Source organism: Pectinophora gossypiella, chromosome 14 (assembly GCF_024362695.1).
Source record: "Pectinophora gossypiella chromosome 14, ilPecGoss1.1, whole genome shotgun sequence".
Taxonomy (NCBI): Eukaryota; Metazoa; Arthropoda; class Insecta; order Lepidoptera; family Gelechiidae; genus Pectinophora; species Pectinophora gossypiella.
The window spans coordinates 9,649,885-9,663,551 of NC_065417.1; the positions used below are offsets into that span (position 1 = coordinate 9,649,885).

A 13,667-nucleotide genomic window follows, 5' to 3' on the forward strand; every position below is an offset into this window, starting at 1 on the left:
ACACACACACACACACACGCGCGCGCGCACACACACGCACACACACACACATGTGTATGTGTACATACACACATGTGGTTGTCAGTGGAAGCTGCTATCATACACACTCACGCATACATATAGATACAGTAGATTTCGCGTGGTTCGCTCGCTGCTAAAGCAGCTCGCGTGTCCTGTTTATTCAAAACTGTCCCTCTTCGTATGGCGGCCATCTTGTTTTTCCGCCACTTTGTTCTTTTTCACCGGCGACAGAATTTGACCAAGATTTAAATGGGTGTCGTGGAAACAAACAAAATCCAGGTGCAATAGTTTTGCCAGGCCGTAGGATGTCTCCCTGATTGGGAGCAGTTTTCAAAGATGACGTTCCGATCACACGCCTATACATCATTTTTACCCCCAAGACATTTTCTGGAAAAACAAAATTTTGTATGGCGGCCATCTTGTTTTTTCGCCATTTTGTATTTTTTTCACCGGCCATTAAATTCGACCAAGATTTAAATAGGTTTCGTGAAAGAAAAATTGGTTCAGGTGTGATAGTTTCGCCAGGCCGTAGGGTGTCACCCTGATGCGGAGCAGTTTTCGAAAATCGGGAAGTATTTCCATACTTAACATGACGATCCGACCACAACCCCGATATATATTTTATATCCCGAGACATTTTCTGAAAAAACAAAATTGTGTATGGCGGCCATCTTGTTTTTCCGCCATTTTGTTTTTTTTTTACGCGCTATGGAATTTGACCAAGATTTAAATAAGTGCTCTCAAAGAAATATTGGTTCACGTGCGATAGTTTTGCCAGGCCGTAGAGTATCTCTCTGATGCGGAGCAGTTTTTGGTGATCAGAAAGTATTTCCGTACTCTACATGACGTTTTGAGTAAGCGCCCCATACATTATTTTTACCCAAACGGGCTTCTTCCAAAATCGACAAAATTTTGTATGGCGGCCATCTTTTTTTCCGCCATTTTGTTTTTTTGTACCGGTGATTGGATTTGATCAAGATTTAAATACGTTTCGTGAAAGAAAAATTGCTCCAGGTTGTATAGTTTTGCCAGGCCATAGGGTATCTCCCTGATGCTGACCAGTTTTCGAAGGCCGGGAAGTTTTCCCGAAGCCTAAAGATCGATCCGATCAATATGACTTTACAAACGCACTAGTCGCTCCTACGATTTTTGAAAATTCCCCTCAATTTCTCTGGTCTTCCATCATCAGATCCTGACTTCCTTGACATGGGACCCCCTTGGGTATATCTCCTTTCAAACAAAGAAAGAATTATCAAAATCGGTTCATATACGACGAAGATATGCCCGAACAAACATAAAAAAAAAAAAAAAAAAAAAAAAATATACGGTCGAATTGAGAACCTCCTCCTTTTTTGAAGTCGGTAAAAAATAAATCGTTAATAACCAACTGCGTTTTTATTTTACTTAGCTAACGCACAACTAGGTACATTGTTCAAGCTTGGTGGTTTTAATTCAGACATTATAACCGACTTCAATATTTAAGTTAAATTGAAAAAAGGGGTTATCAATTTCCTTTCTTTATGGTGTTATTAGAATGAGGAATTTTCCAGGCTACGGTGTGCGTCAAGCTAGCGGCCTCAAAAAAAAAATGGGCACGAAAAAATAATTTGACCATACCAAAAAATAGTACTCTTATTGAAAAAAATAGTACCTGTTGTAAAAAAATTAGTACCATCACGGTTCTGGATTTATAGCCATGTTTTATTGCACTTGCTAGCTTGACGGTGAGCGAAATTTGGCGAGAGTTAACGACAAGGTCTTTCGCTTTGATTTAAACGCCAAAAAATAGTACCGAAATAGTACTCACCCCCTGCAAAATACCGAAAGTAGTACTTCAACGGTTCCAAAGTTATAAAGGCAGTTCTTTGATCCCGCTAGCTTGACGTTTTGAAAATACCTATTATCTGGGGAATGCTTGCATACTTCAGTTTGTAACTAATGTCAATAAACTCGTATGAAATAGTACTCCCTACCATCATAATTTGGACCTGATTCTCTTTGTAGAAATATGTCAAAAAGTCATTATAACCTATGTCATACATTTATCAAGACAAGTACAGTCGCGAACAAAATTATTACACATGGTCAAGAATGTTGTCAGATTTTAGTATTTTTCCCCATTTTTGGGTAAAAATTGGTGAAGTGCCAGGGTTGTCAGATGAAAGTAATATCATTGTTGAAACTCTTTGAGTTATTCTACAAATACTGCAAATTGTTTATTAACAAACACTTCGATCGGTAACAAATTCAACATGAAGGTATGAATTATAAAATAAAACAGCAGATTAAAAATGTATTATGATGTATTAAAATCACAGATTGTTTTCGATAAGAACTAGACCCATGCAGCCATTTTCTATTAAAATTAGTGCATATGGGTGTATGCAATAGGATTTTTTTGTAATAGCAGCACTCTGAAGTGCAAAGAAATGGTAGGGTAGACCTCCAAAATGGCAATACTTACGAATAAATTGTGAGGTTATGTAATTGTCTACGTGACTGTATCAACAACAAATGTATGGCATAGGTTATGATGATTTTTTAACATTTCTACAAAGAGAATCGGATCAAAATTATGATGGTAGGGAGTACTATTTCATACGAGTTTATTGACATTAGTTACATACTGAAGTATGCAAGTGTTCCCCAGATAATAGGTATTTTCAAAACGTCAAGCTAGCGGGATCAAAGAACTGCCTTTATAACTTTGGAACCGTTGAAGTACTACTTTCGGTATTTTGCAGGGGGTGAGTACTATTTCGGTACTATTTTTTGGCGTTTAAATCAAAGCGAAAGACCTTGTCGTTAACTCTCGCCAAATTTCGCTCACCGTCAAGCTAGCAAGTGCAATAAAACATGGCTATAAATCCAGAACCGTGATGGTACTAATTTTTTTACAACAGGTACTATTTTTTTCAATAAGAGTACTATTTTTTGGTATGGTCAAATTATTTTTTCGTGCCCATTTTTTTTTTGAGGCCGCTAGCTTGACGCACACAGGCTACGTTCTCCAAGAAGTTAAAGTAGGACAGATTTAACGTACTAATTATAAGTACGGTTAATTAGAATTGCTTCAAGTGAAGTTTTGAAAACTGTCACGGGTCTGACGGGCAAGACTCAAACTCGTCTGTGTCTACTCATTGTAACGGCCATCGATGCCGAATTACGATTTTTCTCATAGAATTTGATAAGTGCTAAGCCAAAAGTCGTCATGACACAAATGGGTCCTCTCCACAGGACAAATCGGTTTCGACTTCTCTTGTATAATTTTATTTTCGTATTTTTTTGTTCAGTGTTTAGACCATGCACGAAACGGCACAATAAACCTGTCTATATACTAACACCTATAATGTTAAAACTGTTAAACGCTGGAGTTAATGAGCCTTTCGTGTTTCCATCGGTCGTTTGTCGCCGCATTGAATAGGAATAAAAGGAATTCACGCAAACTTAATGAAAGCGTGCTTGTTCACCAGTTGTTCCAAATAGATTCATCAATTATGTTTTCTTGTCGCTTTTGTAATATCGTTTTCACGCTTGCATTCGGATAATGTAGGGGAAACTTGCAACTTATCCCGAGTTTACCACATTGCTTGGCTGGTAATACGTATACATTAACTTTGTGACGCAAATGTAAAATTCTGTACTTATATTTCAAGTGTAGTATGTAAAAATCGAAAAAGGGATTGCTAACCTGTCTAACTAATTACCAGACGCGTTTAGTAAAAAAAATATTTAGCGTTCATTGCCTAAGCTGCTAAATATTTCTTAATAGACTCCGCAATGTACATCGATCGTATTAGAAATGGCTGCTTTGATTACTTTTAATAATTTTATAGCTCTGCCCACACTGTTACCGATTACGTCTTTCAGGGTCAAAGGTAACAAATTATCTATATGGGTGCCATTACAGTTTACTAGCATAGCTAGCTTAAAAGGGGTAATGATAAATCAGTTCACAGTCAACTTATTTATTGCTTATAATCAAAATTAAATTAGGTACACAAGTAGTCAAATTAAAATGCGTATCTGGTTCTGATGTCTTCCAGTTTCTTTGACACTTCGGCGGGAGTGCGTTCGAGATCGCCAGCGATTGCCTTTTGTTTCGCCGGTTCCAGCGAGTTGAACTGCTCGCAGAGGTCGCCGTCGATAACATTCTGGAAGAAAAGTGTCTGTTAGAAAACTAGAAGAAGCTATGTAGATTTTGGTATAGATGGTAATGGGATGTATGTTCGTTCCAAATACTACAGGTGGTCCGATGGTCGGATCGCCCGACTCTCAGGAGCGCCGTCGCAGGCAACAACACGCGGCCGCCATAACGGCAAGCCAGCACGCTGTCGCACTACGACTGCTTTATCTTACCACAGTGTAACACAGTTGCGTCTACAAAAGAGATTGTAACTGTTGACTTACTGTGGGGTTTAGGGTAAACAAATTATTCGGAATTCTTCTTATAAGTTTCAGTTAGGTTTTCAATGCTTACCTTCACGGGATAATAGTAGCTCCTAAAGGATAAGTGATCTCGTCCACACAACGGGGAATTTTCGCTCCTCATGTGCATTTCTAGATGTTGGAAGAAATCGTGGTCTTCTCGTGACGTGAATGGTAGTAGGACGCCCAGTGATCCACTGATGGTCGCATAGAGCAGAGCTTCAGAACCACCCGGGATCAGCGTGGCCTTATGCAGTGACGTCACAGTCTCGCCAACATGGAAGTTGACTGTTATTTCGCCCTTTTGTGATGCGCCATTCAGGAGACCTAAAAATAATAATACATTTATTATGTTGCTCAGAGGAAATACATGCAGGTAAAGGTTGAGGGCAGCTTCAGATAAAAAATGGTAATCATTGATTTTCATTAGTCTAGCATGTGTGAATTAGTAAGGTATCATCATATACTGGCGACAATTTTTGACTATTCCGTTAATAAATTGTATGTTTACCTCTGTCCCATAATGCTTTGTTTCCAGTTGGATCTTCATCAACATCATCACTGACCGATTGAGGTAACCTCATCACAGCAACATTCCCAAACTTGTCGGACATTCCTACAGTATCATAGTCCAGTATGCAGCTGTTTGTAATCCACCTCGGATTTGTATCGTCCGCGAATATGATAAGTTGGTTCTCTCTCTTTTTGTACTTGATGCATAATACTGATTCTTGTACGTCAGAGACGAAAATTCTCTGGCCAATGGTTTTGATATCAGCTATGAGGTTTGGAATGTGTCTGTTTTCGCATTTGCGCAGCAGTTTCCTGCGGCCGACGTCGTATAGTCGCAGCATGCGGCCCACTCCCGCCAACAGTCGCCCATTGAACGCAGCTAGGGCACCCGGATACTCGTCTATTGGCGTTTTGTGCACTAATTCTAGTTTCCCTGTATTATATATCTGAAAAGAAAAGAGTAAGACTTAGTAATTGTTATATAAGATGTTACAATTATTTAAAAGTTTGATAAGACCTCAGATCTGGTTAAATATTCGTCAATGTTATTCAGATGAAACACGGATTAAGTTGACATCATTGGTGACTTTCTACGATATACGATAAAGTGCAATATAGACGAAACTTTTTTATAATTTACCTTGTAGACATGTAGACTGCCTTCGGTACACGACCTGGGTGAGAGGATCATGTCTTTAGCGACGCCGACGACCAGGTGCGGCTGCGCGTGCTCGGCGTGCGCCGCCCAGCGGACGATGCACACTGACACCGCGGCCTCGTTCTGTTCCAGAGGCAACTTGAACAGCGTGTTGGGCTGGCCGCCGCCGATACCCATGTCCACTACGCGGATCTGAGATGCCCACATACCTGATAACATAATACAAAATTAGTCTTCACGTCAATGAACCGAAGAATTTCGTTATTTTACTTAGAAGATTGTCTCCCAAGCTTGAATCAAATGTCTTGTATGAAGATCATCTGGGATTAACGCTGGGATTTGCTCTGGCCACACCCGATTAGAGTCAGTGTGTTCGTAGACAATACTGCTCTTGCCCAGAGAATGTGGCCATGTGTGTAAATAGCATAGTTTTTTATTGATACTAACCTGCACCAGCTTTTGGTGAAGAAAATATGTTTTCAGGTAACACGTCTGACAAGAAAGCGTCCGCCATTTCATTGGCAAGTTGTTGTTCTTCTGGTCCACCACCCGCCGCTGCTTCACGCATTTCTTGTGCCATTTGTATTCTGAAATCGAAAGACTTATTTAGATCACGAAAATGTATTACAAAAATAAATAATATGGTATACTTAGTTTAAAATCAGTACTGCAGGAGTATCAACAAGATATTCAGGTTTGTGTGTTAGTGTCATCATTTTAGTTACTTTATGGAACTTTCACGTATTACCCGTACGAATTATCTAAACACCTTGTTTCGCGTCATACTAGCGTCATTTAAGCGACTCGCGGGAGCTTTAACATCATTATTTATTTGAAATTACCTTCTCTGTTTCTTCATGTCCTCAGAATAGGAGTTGTGGTCAGTCTCGAGGATGAGTATGTGGTTATTGTCGGGGTTGATGACGAATTTGCGCGGGGTGTACTCGAGCGGCAGTAGCGTCTGGTTGAACACGGCCCCCAGTTTCTCGAGCGCCAGGATCCGTAGCGTATTGGACGAGATCGCTACTATGCCTTCCGCACATTGCTCTGAAAGGATTTAGTTATTTGTATTATCTATGCAAAATTTTAGAAATGTTGGGAATCGAAATCAGACTGTTCGGTTACTGTTTAAGCATAAATTATGATAATATTATGAATAATATTTTTATGAAGTATATTAATTACATCCAGTGATGGCAATCTACAAATCACTGGGCCATAATAAAGAGAACCTTGTTATCGTTTACGGTAAACGCACCGGCGATATAATCAGACCGGTTATTACTTAACGTGTTCACTACCGCTATCTACAACGGATATCCATTACGGCATGCGGTAAAATAATGGAGTAAGTTTGTCCACGGCATGGTTTTGCCGCCTTCACAGTCTGAGCGACTCCAGCAAGGCTATGGAATATGCCGAGTGCCGCCCTCGACCTGACGGGAGGGCGGTATGCTCTGCGACGTTGTGGGCCTGTCACTGCATAGGGCAGCTACGCACCACTCTCACACGGCACCACCCGAGGGCAACGCCGTGCAAACACGTCGGTAAATTGACAAAGCATACATTTGCAGGTGTAAAAAATTGGCTTATTTTGATTGTGGAACATTAAACTTCCATACTTATTATATTAACATGGAATCATCCCTTCCACTGACATCATTAACTTTCGATTACTATATTTGTTTTTACAACTGCAAAGATACACGACAAAGAATAAATCATAATAACGTATTATATGTATTTTACCTGAACTGAATCCAGCAGCGTATTCCAAGCATTCGTAGGAGAGCGGCGTGAGATGGAAGCGATTCTGATAATGGTAACCCAACCAGGTCCGCGAAGACACGGCTAGTACAGCCTCCGCGGCTTGCACGCGCACTTTGAACAGTTTTACAGGCCTCGAGCCAAGGTATCTGAAATATGAATAATACTTAGTAACATGAAGATTTTGCTATGGCAAAAATGTTTTGTTATGAAAGTGATCAGATCTGGTTAATGGATCCTCAACAATATCAGTTATTAGTTGGAGCGTAAAAGTTTTTCATCATTTGAGTCTACTTTTTTATATAAATTGTCAATATCATGATCAAGTTTATACAAACCTTGTCCTTGTATCAGCTAGATCACCACTGACAGGGTCCAATGTAGTTCTCAGCAACACTCCATTGCTTAAACCTATGTTTAGATGTAGTGCAGATTTTGCGCCACTTTCAAATGGCTGCTCCACAATACACAGAGATTCGGCGCCAGCTGGCAAAGCTTGCATTGACCTTGGAGACAGGCAATCCTGGAAATGTTCAACAATGTTAATTTTAAGCAGACAAATAAGGAACTTGTTCTTCGACAATAAGTTTATCAGAAGTTTTCGAATAACGCATTTTGAGGTTGTTGTAATCAAATATACTCAGTGGTGTCCTAGTATCATCATTTAAATAAATATATTGAAGCAAAGATTACTGAAAAACAACAATCCTTACCGAGGGATCTAAGGAGATGATTCTGACAGTGTTATCATTCAGCCCAACAGCTAAGAACCAGGCTCTTTGTTCCCCCGCCGCTACTGAACCCAATGCCATGCAGGATACATCTGATGATAATTTCTTCCTTTCTGTATACTCGTTCAATTGACCTGTCTGAAATTTTAGAAGTTCTTTAACAAATGTGCTAATTTATTAATAGTAGAAACAAGTTTTTTAAAATAAATTGTTTGTCCACGGCATGGTTTTGCCGCCTTCACAGTCTGAGCGACTCCAGCAAGGCTATGGAATATGCCGAGTGCCGCCCTCGACCTGACGGGAGGGCGGTATGCTCTGCGACGTTGTGGGCCTGTCACTGCATAGGGCAGCTACGCACCACTCTCACACGGCACCGCCCGAGGGCAACGCCGTGCAAACACGTCGGTACAAAAACGTCTGGAACTTCAATTGGCGTAAGAGTTCCTTTTTTACTCTTAAAGAGTTTGTTTTTTGGCTCTTACGTCAACCGTAATTTCAGGCAATGAAATAAAGTAAGAGTAGTATGCACTTACAGGGTCCATCTCGAAGTAGACTAATTCTCCACCAGTCAAAGCTATCACGACTTGTCTTTGGTTGACTGCGCATTTCACAATAGTTTTCTTGCCTGGTGCCTTCCACTCATTGACACGCTTGTCGGCGCGGATGTGTCGAATACCGTCGGGATATACTTGTACCAGCGCGTCGCTGCCGAGGGCGTGACAGCTGAGCGTCGGCGTGGTTCCCAGGAAACCAGAGTCCGTCACTTCCTCAACGGTCTCGCCAATCGACAACACGAGGGTAGCATTAACGAATGATACTATGATGTAAGAATCATATTCCTCTGCAACCAAAAGAAAACACCAAGGTAAAATAGAGTCGCGTAGCTAATTGTTGGCATTAAAATATCTTCCTGATGACAGCTGCAATATCTCCGGAAGACAAATTGGATATCGCCGATGCCTACCTTCGCGTCAGTTGATCACTCATGTTCATCGCCCGAAAGGAGATTCTGAAAAGAAAAACCACTGGTGTTTATGTATAACAAACAACCAGGGTTTTATTAGTAACTTGTTGAAAAGGAGGAGCATTCATAAGTGGTTATTGTAACGTCACAGTTAGTCGGCAACACGGACCAAAAGTTTTAATCATTACGCTCCATATGAAGAGGCAGTTTGTGTTTAAATTTGATGCCTCTATCCAACATTTTTTTGTTACATTGAAGTCTTCCTATTTCTTTGTATGTCTTCAGGAATAAAATTTGCAGTATTATCATCATTTGCCTACTTGTAATAAAATCTACTTACCATCCTTGTGGCGCCGGACTGTCCACACAGCATTGGGTGAACCAGGCAATTCCGAGACAGCCATCTCAGCTACTTCCAGACCGTGTCTCAAAGCTCTCAGTGAGGACCGAGGTCCACGGCCACAGGCCAGGTACACTTGGGGTGTGTCTTCACCAGCTAAGTCTGCCACATGGCAAGCTGAAAGAAAATTTTACTATTTAGAATACAGCAAACAGTTACAAATATTACTATATTCTGATTTTTTTCAAACATGTCATTTACCTAAGATGGGTGACAAAGAGTCAAGTTCATCTACCAGCACCAAGTTTCTTAGTGGTCTTGGAGCAAAGAAGAATGTATCACCCTCTTCTAAAGGCATAGCAGAGCTGAACTCTGGTTCATCATCCTCATCGCCCAAGTGTGCTATTTGGTACAAGTAGCTGGAAGAATAAATAAGATTTAGGAATCATACTTAAAAAGAATGACAATGATGAAAATGATATTTAAAGCAAATGTTCATCCCCACTCAGTGTGCTCTCCCCCATATGTAAGGGAGGACCTTGGTTCAGGGATGATTGTTCTAGCATGTGATAAGGGAGTGAGACAGGTACAATGCCTACTCACAGTGCTTACATGCACAACTAAGGAAAATTTTGTAGGTATACAACTTACTGGTTGCCAAATTCGCACGCGACAAACAAGAATCCAGTCTTCAACACACACATAGCAGATGCAACTGGCACAGTGTCAAAATATTTCAGTTTTATTTCTGTGACCATATCTTCATCAGTTTCAATTGTGATTTTGAAGATGTCTCCCTGTTCAGTTTGGGCCAAGAAGAAAAACATGGATTTTGTCTTGTGTGTCGCTGAACAGACGAAAATCATGCCCCGCTCAGGATCATCCAAATCATTTCTTCGTCGAGGTATAGGGCATCGGATGTCATGTTGGTCTCCTAAGTTTTTGTAAGTTAGGTAGTTCTCAGAGCAAATAAGTACTCCAGATGGCCCATCATTTCCTCCAGGTACTGTTATGAGGAAGTTGGCATGCTCCTCTAGTGGTTCAGAATATTTCCTCACCACATGATTCAATCCTAAATCTAATTCATAAAAAGTCAATGTTTGTTGGGTTTTTTGGGCTGCCTCACCTGTAACAAGAAATAATATATGAAAAATCTGCAGAACATTACAGGCATTTTAGATTAGAAAGAAGGGCATCATACAAAAAGAGGATTTGGCGTCACTGTCAGTCGGAAACACGGACCTCTAATAATCATGTAAACATAATTAACAAATGTGATAAAAAAAGAGCTTTTATTGCAACTGGTGCTTGCTCTGTTTTAAATTGTGCATAGAAATTTAATACATAACTATGTAAGCACCTGACACAATAAGGGCCTTTTTATAGATTATCATATGTACAGCAAAATTAGGTATATCAAAATGGTATCTTACCAGTGGGATCTGAATCAGCTTCTTCATAGTCAATCTCCAAGCAAGCAAACATTGGGTTTTCAAAGCCTACATCTACTCCCACCATGTGGTACACCAAAGTATTGGATTTATGGGCTTCGAGTGGTGACGAGATAGTCAATCTAGCTTCAGCATCTCTGTTCAATATGTATACTAATTTTTGCTTTTCAATAGCACCTGTAAATAAGATTTTTATTATTTATTTACATGAACAACTTTACAAAATACATATACTAAGTAGTTCAAAACAATAGGTGGTTATTAACACTTTCAAGGATACTACAGGTTATTGACCTTTGATTCCCAATAGTATGATTTGGAATTAGGACATTGGCTCTAGAAGAAGAATGAAGAATGTTGAATAGTGTTAAATGTAGTGTGTTGTTGATTTACCTATCATCACAGCTCTGCCTTTGGGGTCAATAGCCAGATACTGCCCTGGAACAATCCTCCGGCATCCTGACTTGCCAAATGTTTCCTGATGCACCTTCTCCAAAATGTTTTTGGCAGGCAGGTACTCCAAAATTACTATGCGGCCCGAGTCTGAACCTATGACAATATAATCTGAAAAGAAAAACCATCAGATATTACTACTTACAATTTAATGTATACAACTGGTGAGGGGAATATGCAGTTCAACTGTGCCATCACTACATACATCCCAGCAATTAAATAAACTGCCAAGAGCGACGCGCTGGCTACTATAATCTGTGCACCTAGTTATCCCATACTCTCCTTTTGCTAGAGGCATGGAGCAAGACGATGCAGTAAGAGGTTATAAGGTGGGCGTCTTTAAAACCATGTGGTGAGGTTACTCGATTCAGGCCACGTGTTTGAATCGGCTATATATAAACTAGGTCATTTACCTTTCGTGCCTCCAGTGAGACGGAATGACATCATAGATCTTATGATACCGAATATCTCCATTTTCATCAATGTATGCACTTTGCCGGTGTTTGGGTCGGGGCGCAGCAGTTCCAGAATTTTTCCACGTGATATCACTATCTCCTGCTGTTTTGTGCCGGAGAAATTGCCATGTACGGCATGTGTGATGGCTGTAGAGCCTTGTAGAGTTAAATTATACAGATACATGCTGCCGGCTTTATCCTACGCCTGAAAAAAGATGGAATATGAGTTGGGCGTGTTCATACTCAGAGCGAAAGAAGTTATGTATAAGATAACGAAATGTAAGACTCTTAACTAACGAAAGCAGGATAAACTTGTACTTCCGAATGGGTGAGCCTAAATTAGTTTTGCACTGAAAAAACGACCACGATAGACATTAAAAATCTGCCGTGGAGATACCTTATAGTGCTAAAAAAATATTGAGTTATATTTTTAATAAACGTAACAAATAATAATTTTTAGTACTCACCGGTGAAAACAAATAGCAGATTGCCGCAAAGCGGCTTGATATAATTTTCACCACAATTTACCCGGCTTCCACAGTTCAACGACAGCAAGATGGCGGTATTGAAATGTGCCATTGCGATAACCAATCACATATCCTCCACCGACGTCGACCAATCAAAAAGAAGCATTTTCCATAATGGCGCTGACTTTTATACTCACAATGTTGCCATTTTATAAAAAAGATTAACTATGGTTAGGTCATGCTATTCGATAATAGGTGACGCTGTGCGGTTGGTGTATAATAAAATTATTATTTTTGAGTTCGTCACCTTTATAAACCGAAACTTAATCTATGTTATACAACGTAATCTTTTAAATAACAACACCAGTTTTACAACAAAATATAAAACAGCAGCACGACTATGAAAAATTATAAATCGGTTTCTATTGGTTTCGCTACTCGACAGTAGGTGGCGGAAGCTCAAATTAAATACAAGAGTTTTACTTTTCAATAACTAGATGGCTCTGACGATGCATTTACTATTTATTCACTTCAAAACTTTCTTATTTTTTATTTTAAATAAATAGTATTTTAATATTATAGAATTAACGTAATTGTCTGGTTTTATATTTATTTACGGATGGAAAAGTAGGGGGAGAGGCAGTGGGACACAAACAGAATAAGCTAGAAAATAAAAAGCTTTAAGTTCTAAGGGTTAAAAAAAATTGCAATTAATATATTTTCTTGATCTTTAGATTAAATTATAATATAAAAAGCTGTGCCATGAGAACACCTGAAGGCGTTTTCGACAGGATTTAAAATTCCGATACGTATTTGTGTAAGTTTTGAAAGGGCTTTGCTGCCTTTGCTGCATTGTGGCGCGTCTTTTAATTCTATTTTCTGGTCGCGCCGGCGCACAATGTAACCGTTCGACTCGTGCACCTGAGTATTCCGGCCCATACATTATTACTTATATCTTTTCGAGACATTTCACTTTGAGTTGCCGCTTGCCATCGCTAACGAGAATTATAAAAGTAGAGTCATTTTAGTGCATTGGACTGGGCTATCTCGAAGTAAATCTAGAGGTAAATAGGTATAAGAGAAGTTTATTTAAATTAGGGCACAATACAATATATACGTATATTCACACCGATACCTAATGGGGTGGGTAGAGCCACAAGGTACAATAGGTACCTGCAATTACCTAATAAATATTTTGCTTACCTACTCTATAAAACATTTTGAAGCAGTAAATACATACCATCCAAGGTAAATGTGCAATAAGTCTTGATTAAACAAAAAACTACCAATAAAATATTATTATCTGCCAACTACTACACAAGTAAAATAGTTTGAAATCGCAAACATTATTTTTATTCATTATTTATTTAACAGACAGGTAAGCTTATCTCTAAGAAAGAGATTTCTGTCAGCTGACCT

The 13,667-nt window shown here is 39.5% G+C and overlaps 1 protein-coding gene across 2 annotated transcripts; it reads right to left on the bottom strand.

Annotated features, from left to right (window-relative positions):
• Positions 1-3,973: 3,973 nt before the first annotated feature.
• LOC126372850 (splicing factor 3B subunit 3) lies at positions 3,974-12,389 on the bottom strand. Of its 2 annotated transcripts, XM_050018760.1 has the most exons (17): positions 12,249-12,389; positions 11,740-11,986; positions 11,267-11,437; positions 10,856-11,050; positions 10,074-10,548; positions 9,684-9,841; positions 9,423-9,599; positions 8,652-8,959; positions 8,101-8,256; positions 7,726-7,910; positions 7,370-7,536; positions 6,463-6,667; positions 6,068-6,207; positions 5,603-5,829; positions 4,961-5,408; positions 4,502-4,776; positions 3,974-4,175 (listed from the first exon to the last, which is right to left on the bottom strand). In XM_050018760.1, the coding sequence occupies exons 2-17, from the start codon at positions 11,963-11,965 to the stop codon at positions 4,035-4,037; spliced, it is 3,654 nt and encodes a 1,217-aa protein (XP_049874717.1). In that variant the 5' UTR covers positions 11,966-11,986; positions 12,249-12,389; the 3' UTR covers positions 3,974-4,034. The 2 variants fall into 2 exon arrangements, with proteins under 2 accessions (XP_049874717.1, XP_049874718.1); XM_050018761.1 differs by lacking the exons at positions 3,974-4,175; positions 4,502-4,776; positions 4,961-5,408; ... (4 more) ...; positions 7,726-7,910; positions 8,101-8,256 and adding an exon at positions 9,083-9,127 and having other exon boundaries at positions 8,821-8,959.
• Between the last annotated feature and the right edge of the window lie 1,278 nt (positions 12,390-13,667).

Coding starts and splice junctions, on each gene's coding strand:
- LOC126372850 (XM_050018760.1), bottom strand. CDS start 11,965: ATGTATCTGTATAATTTAACTCTACAAGGCTCTACAGCCATCACACAT. Junction 10,549..10,855: donor AGCTGATTCAGATCCCACTG/GTAAGATACCAT, acceptor TTCTTGTTACAG/GTGAGGCAGCCCAAAAAACC. Junction 5,409..5,602: donor GCAGTCTACATGTCTACAAG/GTAAATTATAAA, acceptor TTTTCTTTTCAG/ATATATAATACAGGGAAACT.